The 19,569-nt window shown below is 39.2% G+C and overlaps 3 protein-coding genes across 3 annotated transcripts in view; 1 reads left to right on the top strand and 2 right to left on the bottom strand.

Moving 5' to 3' along the window:
• The window catches only part of LOC136774418 (uncharacterized), a 33,847-nt gene extending 26,512 nt beyond the window's left edge, over window positions 1-7,335 (bottom strand). The window contains exons 1-2 of the mRNA XM_066728698.1: window positions 7,214-7,335; window positions 7,020-7,077 (exon numbers count right to left, since the gene is read on the bottom strand). The gene's annotated coding sequence lies outside the window, so the exon portion shown is untranslated. The remainder of the gene's footprint in view (window positions 1-7,019; window positions 7,078-7,213) is intronic.
• A 291-nt stretch (window positions 7,336-7,626) lies between these two features.
• mRpS11 (mitochondrial ribosomal protein S11) lies at window positions 7,627-8,867 on the top strand. Its single transcript, XM_066728237.1, has 5 exons — window positions 7,627-7,985; window positions 8,099-8,226; window positions 8,304-8,404; window positions 8,466-8,531; window positions 8,605-8,867. The coding sequence occupies exons 1-5, from the start codon at window positions 7,744-7,746 to the stop codon at window positions 8,710-8,712; spliced, it is 645 nt and encodes a 214-aa protein (XP_066584334.1). The 5' UTR covers window positions 7,627-7,743; the 3' UTR covers window positions 8,713-8,867.
• A 36-nt stretch (window positions 8,868-8,903) lies between these two features.
• On the bottom strand, window positions 8,904-19,019 carry LOC136774612 (trypsin-1-like). The gene is made up of 5 exons (XM_066729019.1): window positions 18,938-19,019; window positions 15,895-16,078; window positions 11,295-11,599; window positions 10,355-10,506; window positions 8,904-9,092 (listed from the first exon to the last, which is right to left on the bottom strand). Exons 1-5 carry the CDS (start codon window positions 19,017-19,019, stop codon window positions 8,925-8,927), a joined length of 891 nt encoding a protein of 296 aa, XP_066585116.1. The 3' UTR covers window positions 8,904-8,924.
• Window positions 19,020-19,569: the final 550 nt, after the last annotated feature.

Below are 19,569 nucleotides of genomic sequence, written 5' to 3'. Positions count from 1 at the left end.
TTTGAGCTTTCAATAGGATTTATTGGATCTTGTCCGCTAATACTTTTTTTTGAAATCGTTTAAGGTCAGAGTCAGAGAGATGTAGAGCTGTCAAAACTGACATATTAAGAAAATACTGTTAGAGAGAGGTCTTGTTAAACCTTTCGTAAGAGACATTGACTTTCTAATTTCTCCAAGTAAGCTGAGATGGGACAGAGGATTGAGCTACATCGATTGTTAAATAGCTCGATCGCATTCGCACAATCCGCGTCAACGCTGCCATGGTATAAGGCGAAAGTGCAGCTGGCTTCCCTGAGTGAAAGAGAAAGGTTGTGGGAAAGGATACAGCACCAGTCCAAGTCTTCTCGGTGCATCAACTACTGACCTTTTCTCGTTACGAAAGCTTTAATATATCTTGGACTAATATGCACGTGATCTTCCGTGAAGAATTCATAATGCTCCTTGTATAGGACTACCATATTAGTACCGCAATTAGTCCTACTGTACGCACAAATTTCTATACTGCAATATTATGTGGTAATAATTGCAAAGGATTTTTTTTTTTTTGTGGAAAATACTATTAATGTAGTACACACGTAAGAGATGAATTCAATTGAAATCTCTACACGTGTTATTTAAATTAGTTATGTTTTTTTGTTTAATATATATATATAGTACATGTACGAGCATCCAATGATGTATCTAATGCAAGCAAGCGAGGTTTGGTTAAGTTGGGTGCAAAAAATGGCAGTGATCGTATAGGTATTGCATTTACTTGGCAGCCGTTAATGCGGTTAAAACGATGTAACCAAGCTTCTCAAAAAACCGAACCATGTCTAGGCCACAGATGGTACAGCGATTTTCTGCACACGAATCACGTGCTAGAATCTTTTTTTTCACGCTTTATACAACTCGCATAGATTTCTCTTGAACAAACTTCGCGTTTGGAATTTAGGCTATTAATTACTAATCTATACACATTTAGTTTATTTAAGAGAGGCTGCCCACCTTTCGACAAATATAAAATATTTATGCGATGCATTAAAAGCAGCAAAATTACTCGTTTTTATGTTCGTCACCAATGCATAAACGCATGGATGCTAAGTGTACGAGATTTCCTATTTACAAGCCGGGGATATTACGAGTTAATCTTTGAGAATATTTAGACGAAGGAATTTAATATCTAGGAGAAAATGTAAAAACCGGATCTTTCGAGGGTGAAAGGCATTCCAAATTTTTTTACCGAATGATTTATATAGAAGACGTGATTCCTGCGTTCGTGTTTACATTAATAATAAAATTTTATCAAGAAAAATTCACTTCTTTTCGCTCAATACAAATTGAAAACTCTCGAGTAAAATATTTTTACACGTATACATATATATATACAAACTTCAATTTATTAACTGTCATTGGCATGCTTGAAAGTGAAAACATGAATATTCAGCAATTTTCTAAAGTCGATTTTTTACAAAAACTTGAATAATCGTCGATGTTCGAGCATCGTTCGTAGCTTTCGAAGCGGAAGGATAGGAATTTTTCCCAGCAATGATAAACGAAGAGCGAGTGTAGGCCCTCGGTTATTAGTTTAGACGGGAAGTATGAAAAATGGAAACGGTATCTGGTATAGACAGTAATCTACGGTCATTGAACGTAACTAACGCGAGCAGATGGCCTCCACGTGTGAGCAAAAACTGCGAGAAGGAGCCGTTACTTTTGTGTTCGCATATGTTCAGGATGGTATTGGTGTGAGTGCTGTACGGTCGATCAGCTGTTCAAATTAAATGCACGGGATCATGGGATTTTTCAAGCAGTGCCAAAAGCCTATAACGCAACTCTGGTTTGCACGTGAGATTTACCCGCTTATACGGCCGGACACCCTCGATCGCCTTCTGCACGGATTCGTCAAGGATAGATAGCCTAGACGATATATATATATGTATAATAGTGCCAAATCATTGCAAATGCGATTACGACTCGTCTTTTGCCGTAAGATCGAAGATTAACTGCGAAGAGTACTTTTTTCTCCTCCGCCATTAGGCCCATTACGTGTATCGGCCGTTAGTTTTTAATCCGTGCTAAGTCCTCCACGCTTTTTATTACTCAAAGCTACAACGTAAACAGCATTTTTCCCGATGATAGGATCATTATACGGATTCGTCATCGGCTCTTAATTCGTCTCGAATACATTCCATAGGAGCTCATCTCAAGGCTTGATAACGCTTCGAGGGAATCATCGCTCTTGCAAATGGCTAAAAACGATTAGTGACGTCACTGTTCTCGCAACACAATTATACCTAGCTGATATGCACAAAACATTTTCACAATTGCAAAAAACGCTGCATAGAAAATTCAGCCGCGTCATTTAAGTTCTTCTCGAGGCAAAAAGCGTCTATTGCCCGACTGCTCTAAATGCACAAAGGCTTTTTTGCACAAATATGGACTGCGAGAGAGAGAGAGAGAGAGAGAGACGACGATCCCGTGGTAGGTGCTCGATCAAAATGGAAAGATTTCGCAATGATCGCGATTATGGGATTCGCGGGCGAAAATCGAGCCTGCGGGAGGAACATTGAATTATCGTTAATCGTGCATGTATATGTATACTGGAGGGCCTCTGCAGGGCCAAACTGAAATATCGTTAGATGATTGGAAAATCATTCAGCGACGTGGCTTAATGACTATTACGTCCCTGAGCCCTTTAAACTATGCGCCAACGTGACGTGCGCGCGTAGCATAAAATCATCGGCGATTATCCGACGTTTCCAACGCGATGTTCGCTGTCAGTGTTCCGCGTAATTATCGCGTTACACGTAGGGATTATCGATGATCGTGTATGACAGCACATATTCCACGTAGCAGTATAATTTTTTGCTCCCTTCGATTTGCACAAGTAAAAACGTTAGGGAGCCGCCTAGGGGCGCTTACTGCAGCAGAGCTGCTTAATTACGTCAGGTTTCTCTAGTTTCTTAATAATAAAATGGAGGGAAACATGGCTCGAGAGAGCACAGCGACGACGACCGATAATTTTATCGATCGCTCGATAATTAAGTCGTCGATTTGCCAATATCCCTGCAACGACAAAGCGTTTTACATTTGCAGGACTGTCATTGGGTGCTTTACGGCCACGATTTGGCTTTGTAGTTGCGGTATTTTGATGGAAGGAAATAAAGGAAGGGCGTGTATACAGCACAGCGGAGCTTCTGGCTCGCAATTAAGGCGCAATACGGTACTATATAAGATTGTATCCTCTCATTTTGCATGAAGATCAAGCGACCCGGGGAAGGAGGATGCATATTTATTCCGGGCTCGCTGTTGGGGGAGTCACGATCCCGGTGAAGACCGAGAGAACCAGAGATAGAATATAGTGGCTGCATAGTAATCCAAGAGACCTTGTGGGGCTTTTTGCGGCAAAACAAGCAACGAGCCAATGGCACCTTCGACTACTGGACGATGCTCCGAGCTGATGCTGGGCTAAACTGTCCAAAGGGGCGCGGTAGGAACACGCGATGTTTGCATTAAACCACCAACCCTGCAATGCAGCTTCCTTGCATTATACCACTGGAGAATACTTACCTTGTTTTCCATCATGCCTTATATTGAAAATTATTGAATCCTGATGCTGGCTGATCGACGCTTCTCCGAATAGCAAATTATATATATATATATATTTTTCGAAGGACATTGCTGGGGAGAATCATACGGGAGAAAGCTGCGATCGTTTGTATATAGAGTCGGGATACGAGCAGGATATGAGAAATTCTCAATAGGATCGTAAATAAATATGACGCTATTAGAATTGTACAATGATAAATGTTTGGAGAATGGTGGTAGCTTTGCAGGCGTTAAGGTCACGTAGGAGGGCATTGCGGATAAGAAAGATTTAGCGTGGATGGAAAAAGTGAAAGCTGAAATTTGATATTGGCAAGACAAGGATGGATCAAGAATGAGAGCTTTATTGCGAGGGACCGGTAAGGATTCTATTCTTGGTGATTCTTGGCGAAGAAAGGATTTCAGGAAGTGAAAGTGTCGTGCTTCGCAAGATCCTCCTCCGTTGAAACCAGTATAGAGATATATGTAAATATTTTTGTACTTTCGTCAGTGACGCGTCTTATTCCTGGAAGATCAATCGTACATTACAGTGATTATCTACCCTACTTTGGTAATATTATAGTTTTTAGCTTCCATCGGTGCTATCGAAGCAGCACGTCGACTGTCTCTCGGGATCCGGCGGTGCAATAACCTGTCAAGGTCACGTGTTTGCACGCACCAACGCAATATACCTTAACAATTCGCCAGTACACGCTGCATGGACCGGTATCGATGGCAATATCGCAAAAATGCTCGGTCACTCGGTGAATATTAAAGCACGAATCGAGCTCTTTTTTCCCCTTACAATTTGCACTCTCCTATCGACAAGAGTACAGCTACATTAATTATCTCACGCGCGACTAACAACGTAAATGCGTAAAATTCGAAGGCTCTGCACAGCTGGATCGCTTATTCCAACTCCAAGTATAGACTCTCGTATTATATTAGACTGTAATTATTTCCATTTCAGAGGAAACTCGAGAGTTTTCAGTTTGAAGAGACGAGTACTTACGGCGGATGCAGGCTAAGCAATTTGATTTCCTGCGATGCAGATGAATCAATTATTTACACGAGGCCACGGTGATTTTGTCAAGAGACTCTAATTTTACAATTCATCGAAAAGCCAGTGGATCGAACTTGGATTTTGCAACGCGACGGAAATTCCTGTTTTTGTGTCCTTTCACTTTTTAAATTGGAGGATGCAATGGCCGATTGGCGTTAAATTGCCGTCTTGTTGCATGTATATATATATATATATATATACTATTTGGTTTGATTCCACGGAGGATGAGCATATATATATATGTATATATATAATTTAGACAAATGCGCGAGGATTTATAATCCGCGGGAGCGCGAAGAAAATGTGCCAGAGTCCATTAATTAATGCTGGGATTCCAAAGTGTCACTGGAGAGGGGGGGGGGGAGGGTGGGGTGCTTGAGATTCGCTTTCGTCCCGGTGGTTCCCTTCAATGTCGGAGCGAGATCCTCGACTCTCGCATACCGATCGAGGACAAGTCGTGACGTGAATTGCTCGGTCTCGATGACCTTTGCACGCTCACTTGCGCTTTCACGGATGGCTCGAGATAGCCCGATAACTCAACACGCCTCTCCAATTGTCTTTCCGGTATCTGGCGGGATCCAGTTTCCGATTGTGAAGAAAAATACTCGCGGCAGCAGCGCAGATTTTTCCCGCTGGGAAAACTCCTCGTCTCGATAAAGAATCGATTTGTATTCCTGTCACGCCCGACCAATCCTTCGGGCCAGCAAGAAAACTTTTTGCTCATCCGACTAAACTCTTCGTAGCGCTATCCAGACTTTCCATAAAATTTGAAAAATGCGAAATCGTTGCTGATCGAAATCTAGCCCGAGTCGTTGTATGGGAATTGCGAATCTCCAACGCAGCGTGCTGTATAACATAAGTGTCTACCCCACCGGAAGAAACAAAACCCAATTCGCTCCGATAAATGCTAATAAGGCATCGTGTATGAAATTTTGGACGTTCATTTATGCAGATTACATGCGTTGAACGTCAAATAGCAGTCATAAAGCGCGGTATTAATATTCATAAATAATAGCTGAGCGCTATATCTCTCAACCTTACTAGGTTAACGCGAGTCGCGAGAGATGCACCTTTGAATAACTACGCCATTTTTGGTAATACGTACAAAATTGACCTAATCAATTGGACAAGTTATAAAGACATGTGTGTCACGCTCAAGAAGTCACAAGTGACTTTTAAGGAGCGCTCCCTGTGAACCATTGGTCTTAATTGGTTTCGCCAATCATCAATCACGCTACGTGCATCAATCTTCCATTTGGACCAATTGCAGAATCATCAAACTTAACTGTGTTTAGAATCCATCGCCAATTACATCATGAAATCACAGTTAATGCAAATGTATTCTCTATTTTCTTTGTTTACATAACAGTACATTTTAAAATTTAGCTATTCTTTTTTATTTTCTGTCGTTTCGAAATTTTAAGAATCGCATTTGTTAATGGAGAAAAGTGTGTCGATTCAAAGTTTGAATGTTTTGAATACATTGATAACAAAGTTTTCAAGTAACCTCTGCGATATGACACGTTTCCCATCAAAACATTTCCAAGAGACTCGAATATAGGGGACTTTTTTTTAACTAAGGGCTAAACCTATATACATGGTTCTCAATAACATGTATTGGTTTGTTTTGTTTTTAAATTGTGAACTGACGCTATCTTCCACCGATGTATTCATTCAATCTTTACATCTTGCTATAAACTTTCTTTGTCTTTTGACAAAACCGGAATCTTTGACGTGTGTTATTGTTAGCACAAATCCCTTGATTATGGATTGTTGAATTAATTGCGCGGGGATCACCGTGTTGGTTTCTTCGAAATGGATTGGCCATAGAACACGAGGTGATTTCTAAAGAGAATGTCGAAAAAGCAATGAGACAGTAGGCGCGAGATTTAAGGCTCGTCTTAAGACGGATCTGTAGCTCCGCCTTAATTCGTGGCCACAGTTGGTAACGTGCAATTTTCGTCGTCGACGAAACTTACGCGAACGACGATAGTCATTACACACCAATTTTGTAAGATATCCGCGGCCTTACGACATTATGCAATTTAATGACGATTCTCTTTAGTGACCTCTTTATCTTTCTGCTCGCGATACGCAAGAATCTTTTTCATTTGTAGCCAACTTTCTACTTGCAATCAAAGTTTTTAGATTGTCTACTTTGACTGTTTTCCAGAATCTTTATTCGCGAATCTCTGGTAAGACCAAAACGCTCTGGTTAAACCAGGTAACAAAATGTTGTCAATACATTATTTGCGGTAGTAAGCTGGTTGTAAACCAGAAACGTTTTTGGATGCTTGTTGCCCACGTTTCCTTACGCGATTTGTAAATAAACTGCGCATGTAACATTGTATGTGTGACCGGTAGTCCAAAGTAATAAAATTTTACTCACCTGCTAATTGCTTATTAAACCGTTTGTATTTGAAAGCCAATAATCTTTCACCAGTCAGCTGCATGATTGGTAAACAAAATTCATATTAATATACAATTAATTTCATATCAGAATATTTTACTAACGAAGAAGTCAACTACACTGAAAACTGGCTGCTGTATGTGTATGGATATTCCAAATAAGAAAAAACTTACTTGTCAATAAAGATAAAACGTAGTGCCTTAATTATCAGACCTGTTGTTTTTTGTTTTGGGATTGACACTATTACTAATATGCAAGTATTATTACCTTCCTGCAGTGAGATGCTCGTTAATTTTATTTATAAATGGTATTTATAAAAGTTCAACAATAAAGAAACCTGCAAAAGGTAGAAGTAACTTAAGTAACTGGCTGCTGATGCAGTAGCTTCGTAAATAGAAATCACTGTGTGCGAACTGTGATGCGTATCGCTTTACCTAACTTTGATAAACAAATATATGGTCACGTTAGATTATCTTTTGTTGTTTCATTCGTACTTGTAGTTCCTGTATTTTCTATCTAACGTGGCAGCACTGATGCTGTAACCTCCTTCTATTTTCTTTACCGACAGAAACGTGGCTTCTCGGTTCTCTGTTTGTGTAATTGTGTTATGACAGAGGTTATGGATGCTATGGGTGTAATTTATTGTCGACAATATTGACAACATTTTCTTAACGAACGTAAGAACTATTTTTAAAACAAGAAAATGTTTAAATTGCTTCATAATCTTTCTGCATTTCTATCTATACCAAAAAATGTAGGAAATACCTCGACTTTAATAGCAAAATATGAGAATTTTTTACAAACTAGGAGTATTTACATAACCCCAATCACCCCAAAGGAAATTAAGGATAGACACCAAAAGATTGCAATCAAAAAAATTGCATCAACAAAATCACATGAATTATCAGGAGAGTCGACTGTAGATATTGATAATGTTTATGAAGAGTAAGTTTTATTTTTCTTATAGTTTTATAAAGTTTTGCCAATAATTAAGTAACGATGATACAAATACCTATGTTTATCTGACATTTTCAGTTAATTTCATTCTTATATTTTAGTTTTAGCTTTTTTCCTGATGAGCATACATCGAACAAACTTTATAGTGGAGTCCCATATAAAAACTTAAATATTGCAAATATTAAGTCAACTCCAAACAATACCATTATTAACTTTACAGATGATAAAGGTTTGTTACAGCTATTTTAAAAATTAGCTTTTCTCTTTCAAAGGTTCGTGATTAATAGTAAATTTACTCGTTCATAGGTTCTACTATAGCCATAAGATCTTGTGGTGTTGAAGGCTTTAAAAATGCTAAAAAGGGAACGAATATAGCTGCTCAACAAACTGCTATTACTCTTGCTACTGTAAGTTATGAGAAAAATTACTTATTAATTATTTAAAATGGTAACTATTGTTAATTTGTAGCAACTTGTAACCGATGGCTATAAGGACGTCAGAGTAAGAGTCCAAGGTATTGGGCCTGGAAGGCTGGTAATTATCTCATCAATTATAGTTTTCTTCTTCCTAGTAGGTTCCACGAATTTATTTTATTTTAATGTTTTAGTCAGCTATAAAAGGCCTTGTCTTAGGAGGAATGAATGTTATATCCATCACAGATACAACAAGAGTTACTTGGCATCCGCTCAGACCACCAAAAGCAAGAAAAATATAATAATTTTATATTATTATGAAATTTGTATTTAAGTATATATTGTTACAATTATAAATATTCACATTAAATAACAATAATTTATTAAGATTCCAATATCCTATATACAAAGATTAGAATTTACATAGATACATTCTTATGTAGTTTGACTAGACAAGTTTTAAGTAAGAAATTAAAAAAATATCACATGTTGAACACTGATTACTTAAATTTTCTTAAATTGCGAGTACTTGTTGAGTAATCCATGATATATACTCCGAGACTCTGGTGTAAACACCAGGAAGCTTAGGTCGAGCACAGCCAACCCCTGAAGAGACCACACCTACGACCATCGTACTACCACCTGCATGACTTCCAACCATCAATGGACCACCACTGTCAGCCTAAAAGACAAACAAATACTATTTAAAGCAAAAATCATTAAACTAAATAATAATTATTTTTTAAAGATGAATTTCTCAAATCTATTAAAAATTATATTAATATAAGGAAGGAATAAAACGATGTTTAAAGGCATATACTATATTCCATACAGTATAGCGAGCCGCAGGCGATGTTATCGGTCAGCTCTCGCGTTTTGCCAAATCTCCGTTTTCCTGATTTATTACGAAGCAATATGTCCATTCGAGTTGTTTTCCTTCGAATAAACTCTTGCACGAAAAAAGAGATTACAGATAACGGAATAGAGCAACTTTTATCCAGAATAAGATCTGCCAGCTCTCCCATTTTTGTTCTGACGAACGTGGAGGTAATGCTTCTACAAGAATAAAGATAGCCTTAATTGACTATGGGAATTTTGTGCTTGTATAGACAACCATTAATTTTAGTCATTGGAAATGGTTCGGTAAACAGGAACAATAAGATTCCTGATAAATTTAAATCAAATCCTTACTCCGTAATCAATTATGAAGACATTATCCTCACTCATCTATTTCTGGCTTTCTTACGGAAACTCTGCAGGTACATATAAATGTTCAAAGGCCATCATTAAAATCAATATAAGTAAAATATATAGCAAAGTATCAATTTTCAATTTAAGCGTTAATCCGATATTAGTTGGATTTTAATCGGTCAATTTTGACTATGGAAATTTCTCGTCGGTGAGTTTTGGTCTGTGGATCACGTAAAGTTTTTAACTGCAAAACAATTCGGTTACTCGTGAAGTTGTCGTACGTTAATCCTGGGTAGAGTGAGTGCAATTGGGTTTGCTACACTATAAATGCGCGTGTTGACGTATATATGGAAATCAATTCGTTTGCATTCGCATGCCAGGAAGCTACAGTATTTATTGAAATTCCTGACGCGCTTGTCTCACCGAGCGTTAATTCGTGGTCGATGAATCGATCGATTAATAGCCGGTTTGGGCGAAAATCGTTAGGGAAAAGAGTATAAAGCTTATCCTTTGGGCCAAAATCCGGAAGCTTCCACTTTGTAAGCAACGATTTGCCGCTTCGATTAATTTTCTCTCCACCCACCCCCTTCTCTTTCTTCTTCTTTTTGTTGCATCAAACACCATTATATATATATATATATATATATATATATAGCAGGTTGAATATTTTTTTTATGGTGATTTAGATAACAAGAGTGGGCTACTTTTTTTTTCCAAGGACATTTTAGAGGATGAGTGTAAGTTTCTTTTTACCCAGCAAGAATCTCGGCCACCTTCTTCATGTCCAGCACACATTTGTTCAGCTTCCACGCGCGTTGATTTTCCTTGGCTAGCGTACCATTCTCGACAGACGCTATTCTCCACTACGCGGACGCCAACCTTTTGAAGAACATCCGCTCGCTTGTCTGAAATCATAAAGTCTGACTAGTACCTACCTCGACTACTTTCACACTCGAATCACAACTGTAAGTATAGGAGCTGCAAGTTTTCTATATAATAAATATGGTATATATACCATGTATATATATAAGCTGTATTAGTATAAATATGTAAAAAGCTATAATCGACTTGAATTAGAATGTTGTGTTGCGAGAGGGAGGGTACGGCTGAGAGAAAAGCTCGAGCTTTTTCCGAGGTGAAGCTAATTTTCGCGAATAGAGCTTTTCAAGAACGTCAATTTCCGGAACTATTTGTGGATACTGGAGCATGGTCTGGGATTCGATTGCAATGGAAACCTCTTACTGGCAGCTGGGTCAGGGTGTTCGTGAGCAGCGTTTCAGTTCGTTTGACTGCAGTAAGGAAGAAGTTTCGGAGGTTAACTTCCAGTTGAAGTATGCCTGGATGATTATAGGAAAAAACTTTCGAGCGGACTTCGATGGGGATTCCGTTCCCCGACATTGTTTATACGAACTTGCCTCTCAGTTTACAGGTACACCAACACCGAGAGAGATGCTTCTGTTTTGCGAATATAAAATTCCCAACTGCACCAAAGCTGATGCTATATGGAAGTGGGTTAATAAGAGCTTAATTGCGTTTCGTTAATCTCGTTTAAGAATAAATTTATCGGATCGATTATTCGTAAAGCGGTGAAAAATTAAGGGGAACGTTTGAGTGAATTTGTGCGAGTGTGTGTATAATTGGATTTGGAAAATGCACGTGTGGAGAATCATGGAATAAAATATTATACTCTTACTTCTCGATCTGTCTTCGCCGAGCCATCCCCATCCTGCAGCTACCGCATTCTCACCCCCGAAGGCGCTGTATCCTGGTTTTCCAATTTCTAGAGGGAGGCAGGCGGGTTTCACGCTTTCGGACCACGCAATCGGCCTTGCGAGTTCTAGCAGTGCTATATCGTCTACGTATCGGCCGCATTTGTGGCCGGGATGCACCACTGCGTTCACGACGCTTTCCTGCCGGGCAGCGGGCACTTCGGGTCCTTTCAAGTTGTATTCGCCCAAGGTTACCCGCAGCTGTCGAACGGGAATCGAGTCGGTGCCACTGAAAAGACCAATCCCTTCTTACACCGAATAATCACACCTTTCATTCCTCTTCAAATCTTACAGCAAATAGCTCTTTCCTCCACCTTATAACTAACAGGGCTTTGCTTCTCTTATACAGGGTGTCTCAGAATAAATGCTCGAGCCGCAAATCCTCGATAGAATTTCACAATCGTTTCTGAGAAAATCTCTTACACAATTTTCTAACGTACAATGTTTTTTTTATGTAACATGTTTCGAATAAGAGTGGATAAATGGTTACGCAGCTTGGACAATATAAACGATATTGTATAAGAGTTGTTGAATACCCAACCCTTTATACAGAATTAGTGGCTCGACAATCAATTCTGAGACACCCTGTGTATATTTACGATGTATAGTATATAACCCAGGAGCAAGAGAAGAATTTCCCTATGCAGAGTAACAAAGAGGGACCATTCTCGAAAAACTTATCTAAATTGTTATTTTTTTGCTCTCTTCTCTCCGGAGCACGCTGCAATTTCCATCGGCAATAACGGTGGCAGATTTCAGCAGTTTTCGCGAGAAAGGGAGAAAAGTTGGCTCATTGGGAAAGTGTGCTTGCACGGGACTCGGCCAATTATTTAAGGGGGATTTTTGGCCGACGATACAGGGAAACAGCTTGGTCGGTAAGGCTGTTTAAATAGTGGAGACTGTCGGAAGACTACGGAGTCTTCTGTTAATTAATAGTTTCACCGCGTCTCTGAATAATTAACGAAATTACGACACCCGCCGCCTCCGTGTCCTTATCCACTCCCGCCAAACTGGAGACCGCCTCCTTTCGTTCCAGTTTCGCCACGTTTTCCAAGTTCGACGAAACCCTGTTTCGTCGTGTCGTTCCTTACAAAGCCACCTTAATGGACCCTTCCATCTTTGTCGGGAGTTGGGATCCCCCTATTGTTCTCACTCTCCTCTAACCTCTCTCTCTCTCTCTCTCCCAGATTATACGCTTTATTCCGAATATATCAGGTAGGTAAGGAAGATTTCTACCCCACGCCCCTCCCTTTTCTCACCCTTCTCCTCGTCAGGACGCTTCCAGCGAACGAAAATTCTGAAATGGATCGCGAGTCCACTCTAAGTATAAATAAAAGCTTTCATCTATCCAAAGGAAATTTGAAAAATGCAATTTGGATTGCCTCGAGCGAGAGAAAGCACAGGCCGATATGAATGCGAGTGTAGAGAATGGAGAGAAATGCGGGCGGAATATAATCGAAAAAACGCGGAAGGAGCTTTTGCAAAATGGCCACGCCTCCGCCTTAATTTTCGCGCCTTGCCGTTTTGTCATGTGTTTTGCATGGCTGTTAGCAATTACCGCGAGTTCTGTAATCTACGTGCAATCATGCTTTACAACGCGGGAGGTCACTTGAATTCTCCCAGCTACCCCTACTGCACACCTCCCCCCTCACCCCTTGCCACCGCCGTTTCTACTCACCGGTCATCGTGCTGCTTTAATTACACGTACACCCTGTGCTAACGCGCTTCTACAAATACGCATGTTGTATAACCAAGCACCGTCGTCCTTTTTCCACGCAAAGACAGAGAAATTATTTCGAAAACTCTTCTTTCTATTAACAGTGTGATAAATGAGCGCTCTGCGAGAAAATTCCAATTATAAATATTACGACATGCGGAATCCGTCATATACAGGGTGTAAAATAGTCACCATTAAAATTTATGCAGTGGTAAAAATTACAGTTACGTCCTTGTAAAAGTGAGCGTTTTTTTTTATATTTTCTGACTGAGAGAATCGCTGGAAGCTTTGACGTCACGTAGCACCCAAGTGCTGTAGTGTAACCTCGATCAGCTGACCATTTCACGAAACCTGCGTCTGGTTTTTACAGCTAGTTTACTATTATTTTGAAAGTCTATGTTGTGTTATATGTATTTAAAATTTTGGGACTTATAGAAATGTCTGATAATAAACAAATGAAACTAAGGAAGAAAAACAAAAGTATCATTGTTATGATGATAAAGACATTCCAGAAAAATGCAAGAGGAAGTTGTAATTTGTGAATAAAAACTTATCAAATAATTCATATACGTCAATCTTAATGTATTACTTAATAAAAAATTTCATTATCCAATAATTTTCTTTCGCTTGTACTACATGTACACTAACCTTGTCACGTACGAAAATAAAATAGGTTTCAACCGGACCGTCCTTTAGAGCAGCTAACGTTATAACTAAGTCCCTCCTCTTTTTCGGTGCAATTGAATTGTGAATTTTTACTATGGGCCAATAGGAAAATCCTAAATCCCATCATGCAGGGGTTCCAATAACTTACATATACTATATAATAAGCCTCGCCTATATTCTTTGATTCTATTGAAAATAAAATCTCGTCTTTCCTCAACTTTATTTTTTTATAAAAGGCATTTAACGCAACAATAGACTGTCAGTGCCAGCAGTAATAAATGTATACAGTTCACGTCATCTCTCTTATTTTTAAAAGGGTGTATATCAATAAATATGCTACATTGATTTTTATGGGACTTGCAAACTCTTGTCAGTGGAAAGCCATCAGGAATAAACCCTCCTCAGGGTGTATAGTCACTTTGTTACACCCTGTATATTCTATACTTTGCACAGAGAAATTTTGGGATTTTGCGTTTTCCGTATTACGAATTAGATTAAGTAAAGAGCGGACCTTGTGCTGTTATTATCACTCGGCTGCGTATTGAACTGAGTGGCCGAAACTGGCGCTCGTGTAAAGTCGAATTAGAACAGGACATAAAGCGGGACCCTTGTTAATTTGGTAAGGGTATATTTTGTAATTTGATGAAAACTATAGCCTTACCCATACTTACGTCTTATTACCTTCATACCGACAATTGCTTAATTAAACTATAACTTTCTTTCTTCACTTTGAATTTCGCCCTTTTTCAGTATTTTATCTAACATTTCTTTGTTTAAGCTAATTTCAGAAATTATCTTTTTCGCGATCTACTCAAAGTTAGTTTAATGCATATATGCCATGTTTATTTTCAAAGCACTCTACACCCTGTCATTATTATTCGTATATATAATGCGTTCATCCAGCCTTTTATAGTTCATATGTATATAGATGTATATATATATATATATATATCGTTAAAAATAATCGTTTATTATTCATGGCCAAATTATTATGGGCCATGTGAGCTTTTGTCGTATATGAATAAAAAGTGATGATCGGCGAGTATCGGTGGTGGCTGATTAAAATTGGATTGACGCATTCATTAATATCACGCGCGAGATAATTACGCCGGAATATAATGGGCTGCGAAATAAGAATTGTTGAGCCGTGAATCGTTTGGCCCAACAAATCAACTGATAGTAGGAAATTATATTTTGTTCTTCTATTTCACGAAATTCGCATTTGTTCGCGTTTTATTATCAGCCTGAGCATCATTTTCATTACAGAAGCATGAGCGTACAATACGCGTAGCCAATCGCTTCCATTCTCTCTCGATTAAAATCGCACGAGTGCATATATTTAATGAAAACGCAAAAGTTTAAATGCCGCCATTGAGCGTTTCGATAAAAAGATTCATCCCACTGGTTTTGATTAATAGGATAGATTTGTTTATTTATAAAATGCTACCATGAAATTTAATTAAACAGAAATAAAAAGCTTGCATAGAATGACAATTTGCTAAATATTCGGTGGCTGCGAAAAGCTAATGACCGATAATTGATGCTTGTTAAGCGAAATGACAAAAGAGGCTTTTTGGATTGCGTAACTCGAGTTTAATCTTGGTATCTGCTCGTCTCAGTCAGCAAATTGGCAGAGTGCCAGCTTTTAAGCTGGATCCGCCAGTTTCATCGAAAACGCACGAGTACAGCTTCCCTCTGTCTCTCTCTCTCTCTCTCTCCCTCCCCCCATACATTCTTTCGCGAAATGACTTCTTGCCAACGGGCCTCTTATCGATATAAATGTAAATGAATTTTTATTTCTCCGGGCCAAACGAGAGAACGTTGCATGGATATACAAGTCCAGTTGAATAGCCTTCCGAGATAGTTTTCCATAAGAAAATGGCCAACCTTTGGTTCATGAATAATTTTGAATCTATCTACCACTATTTTTACCGTATGCTTCTGACCATATCACTGTGGTGATGGAGATACGAGTTTAAGAGAAAATGTAAACGCGCATGAAATTTATGCTATACTATAGATATATATACAACATATAGTATCCTTTTTCCTCAAACCTACTGTTAACTGTTATACAACCATTGTTATTATCATTTCTGGGGAGATTTCATGTAAAGTGGTTAAACGGAATGAGTACTTACGTGCAAAGGCAATGGGCTGCGGTTAGGACAAATTTGGAGTTTAGGATGGTACCGCCGCAGAAGTGACCGCCTTTCCTCGTGATGCTTACCAGCCAAGGAAATTCACGCGGAACAGCGTCCTGGCCACCAACAACTCGGCCCATACGTGTTCCAGTATCTGCCTGGCCGCACGGAACATCCGCCACTGTTATCAAATACAAATTTCCAACATTTAATTTACCCCTTAGCCGTTACCACATTAACCATAATGTTTTGCGTATAGTGTACATACTAAATTTTCCCTCGTATATATTCTTTCATAACAGATAGCAGATATCTGCGCATTATTATCGCTACACGAATTTTTATTAGCAATTATTTTTTTATTTATGACACGTATGAGCTGATTAATTAAAAGTGAGGGTAGGATTTAATCGACGAGACGAAAAGTCGTGTTTACAAGAATTTTAAGCGAGATTCGAGGGTAACCAGAATTCGTCCTCCCCTCGTATGAACTTATCAAAGTCTCGGTATCTCGCAAATTTAATGCCCCTGAACGGATAGGGATAGATACGGCGGATCTGTCACCACAATTTCTACTCCTTCCACCCCACCCCCACCTAACCACTTCCCTTGTTTCACACCTACGCTGATTAATTAGACTTCTATGTTCCTCCACCTTCCACTATAACCACATATCTTCCCCCACTCATCCTATTGTTGTTATCTCTAAAACGCAGCTCTATTTCTATGTTAGTGTATATATAATACGTTATTGTGTCCTCCCCCCCCCCCCCCCCCCACAGTTTCTCTATCGTTTGAACGTAAGTAGAGGGAGATATCGGACAGGAGATAAAATTCGAATTCGCCTCTATTCGGAAATACATAATAGATATGTCAAAACCAGCTGGAACATGATGATAATAATAATATGCTGATGGCTCTCTCTTGCCATCGGATCTCACCCTGATTTATCCATCCCTTTTACCCTCCTTACTCCGTCCATGGCGATTTTACATTAATCCGACGGTGAAAAAACATTGCGAAAAGTTTTTATACGGCTAGAGATAGTGCATCCATTATTATCCGCGATTAAATAATTTCGTTACATGCAGCTACAAGTGAAATAAACTGTGGTACTGGAAGAGGAGAGACGAAGATTAGAGAATTAAAACTTAATGTCGCAAATAAATCTCAGCTCTGCCAATTCGATTGCTCGGTGACTCGATTGTTCCATTTCTCTTTTATTGATTCGGTTTACAATTGCGGCTGCTGCTGCAAAATCAGTGCGGACTCGGCATGATTGGAAGAAAGCTTAAAGCTGTCGTAGCGTGGGACACGGAAATTGCGAAGAATTATCTTGATTTCGAAATTCGATTGAACCCTCCATCGTGACAGTTTCAAGCGGCTTGTTTTATTTTACAACTAGGTCGGCCAGGACTGTACCAGACCGGACCAAGGATATTAAAAATGAAAACAGTCGCAATCCCGACAGAGGCTCTTCCGGCGATAAGCGAGAGAACGCATCAATCGTAGCAAATTCCTGATGCAATATTTCTTTCCAAAGACATTATCCAGATAGAATTAAAAAAAAAAAAAAAACAACCCCTTCTGCGTTTCCCTCCTCTCCTTCAACTTCTTCTTTTAATTTTCCTACCATCGCTGCACCCCAGATTAAAGCCATTCGATTAAACGACGTTTTAATCAACTATTTTCCTTATACTATAAAGAATATCACAAATTGAACGATCGCTCTTTTCAAACCGAGAATCTTTATCGTAAATATATATATTTATTAAATTGGTGCTTTTCTCCATCGAGAGTCTTATCATATTGGAAAAAATAATATTTCACGAGGACTAATCTTCCATTTATTATGACAAGTTTTGTAAAATTTGACAATCAACGATTCAGTGATAAGCCCCGTGAAAAGTTGACGGTAAAAGCAGGTGGCTCCGAGCACTGCTTGGTCGTTGACAAAGTTTAGAGTCATTGAGCCCCTCAAGGACACGCACTTCCAAACTTCGACCTTCGTCAAGATTATCAGCGACTTTTACAAGCCTGTCACGTATTCCTTCCGCCTATAGCATCGTCGTCTCGCGTCTCCCACTTGAAAAACGTACGCTTTTTGTTTCAAGCCACAAACTGTTCCCGCATGTGCAGCCGATTCCGGATATTAAACGATTATCGCGCTACATCGATCTTCCGTTGGGATTTATTTAATTTATCTGCACGTATCTCTCTTGGTGACAGTTTCTAGCCGATTGCGCGAAAAGCGCATCGAAAATTCGTATTAAAAACTATAAGCCGATATCACCCCACGAGCCAACTGTTTTCTCTGTTCTCGTGATTTTACCGGCCGAGTGAGTGGCTTTATCGACTCGTCGAAAAAATGGCCGCTGATCGCTGCCACTTAACAAATTCAACACCGTTTTTATTAGATTTCACCGTTTCCAGTTAAAAAGCGACTTTGTTCGCTGAAACGTCGATACTGATAAAAGGGGGAAAATTAGTTGGGAGCTGGATGGATATATTGAATATAAAAAGAAATGAGAGCCGAGTTTCTTCTAGGTTAGACTTCTCGGTTTAATGGCCGACGTTAAATCTGTTTCGTGAACTTGCTGCTTTTCCTCGAGCTTCCCTCACCTTTCTTTCCTTCCCATGCATTAACTTCCGACTGGAAACCCGATTCCCTTAAATAAATGCTCCTAGTTACCGACTGTAGTGCGCAATTGCATAAAATGCATCTAATGTTATGCGTTTACTGTTCCAATCGTTGAAGATACGTCTCGTGACTTCCGTGGAAATACTCGCTGATTCCATTTACTTGCTGCATCGCGTTATATCTTTACCGATATAGATGCTCCACATTTCAAATCTACGGTCTACTTAAAAACTCTAATTAATGTCCAAAAATAGCGTGCATGAAATTTTAAAGTCGTGCTTCTGAATAATTACTGAAAATTCCTAATAATTCAGGAATATTCGTTATGAGCTGACACTAATTAATAATTTATAGACAAATCAGTAAAGCGAAGAGGGTAAGTAGAAAAAGGGTACTTACAATTGTTGAAAAGCAGAATTGGGTTTCCTTGGGCAAATTGTAGCAAAACGAGGATCAGGATGGACTGGATGAAGGTGGCCATATTCCTGAAGCTGCGGTGAGTCTACTGCGGCGGATAATTAAAAAGTGTCGCAGGTTCGTAAACTCCATCGGTTCTTTATACTCTGGGAACTGGGAAACGACCCCGCGACGATCGTCCTCCACCCGCGTTAGTTTATGGCCATTGTTTCACGCACACATCTGCAGCCAGCGCGGCCATCAACGGGGACACCTTCCTAAAGACTCTGCTAATCCTACATGATTAGCCTCCTAAAGAACACACATTTCACAAATTCTCAACTCTATCTTCAGAGTTATTATCTCCCCATAACTAAATAAATTCCTCGAAACATATAAATCTGAGTATAGTATCGAGTGCACTGAAGATTACGATGAAAACTTTCATATTTTCCACAGATCGATATACATGACAAATTGTGGTTTCCATACATAATAGATGCTCTTGAATGCGTTTGTTAGGGCATGAATATCAGCGACAACCACCACTGTCCGATTATATATCTAATGGCTGTAACGACTGGACAGATCGACTACGAAATGTCAAAATATATTTCGGAACAATCGAAAATTTC

This window comes from Prorops nasuta, unplaced genomic scaffold (genome assembly GCF_024137725.1).
Source record: "Prorops nasuta isolate Cenicafe-Biocafe unplaced genomic scaffold, Cenicafe_Pnas_1.2 PNAS00006, whole genome shotgun sequence".
Taxonomy (NCBI): domain Eukaryota; kingdom Metazoa; phylum Arthropoda; class Insecta; order Hymenoptera; family Bethylidae; genus Prorops; species Prorops nasuta.
This window is presented reverse-complemented; position numbering and strand designations above follow the sequence as displayed.

What these genes read in the sequence shown, in the direction of transcription:
- LOC136774612 (XM_066729019.1), bottom strand. Translation starts at nt 19,019, where the DNA reads ATGGCCACCTTCATCCAGTCCATCCTGATCCTCGTTTTGCTACAATTT. An exon ending in AATTCTGCTTTTCAACAATT is followed by an intron (nt 16,079 to 18,937) that starts GTAAGTACCCTT and finishes ATTTGATAACAG; the next exon opens with TGGCGGATGTTCCGTGCGGC. An exon ending in GTGGCCGAGATTCTTGCTGG is followed by an intron (nt 9,093 to 10,354) that starts GTAAAAAGAAAC and finishes TTTGTCTTTTAG; the next exon opens with GCTGACAGTGGTGGTCCATT.
- mRpS11 (XM_066728237.1), top strand. Translation starts at nt 7,744, where the DNA reads ATGTTTAAATTGCTTCATAATCTTTCTGCATTTCTATCTATACCAAAA. An exon ending in ATTGATAATGTTTATGAAGA is followed by an intron (nt 7,986 to 8,098) that starts GTAAGTTTTATT and finishes CTTATATTTTAG; the next exon opens with TTTTAGCTTTTTTCCTGATG. An exon ending in CTGCTATTACTCTTGCTACT is followed by an intron (nt 8,405 to 8,465) that starts GTAAGTTATGAG and finishes GTTAATTTGTAG; the next exon opens with CAACTTGTAACCGATGGCTA.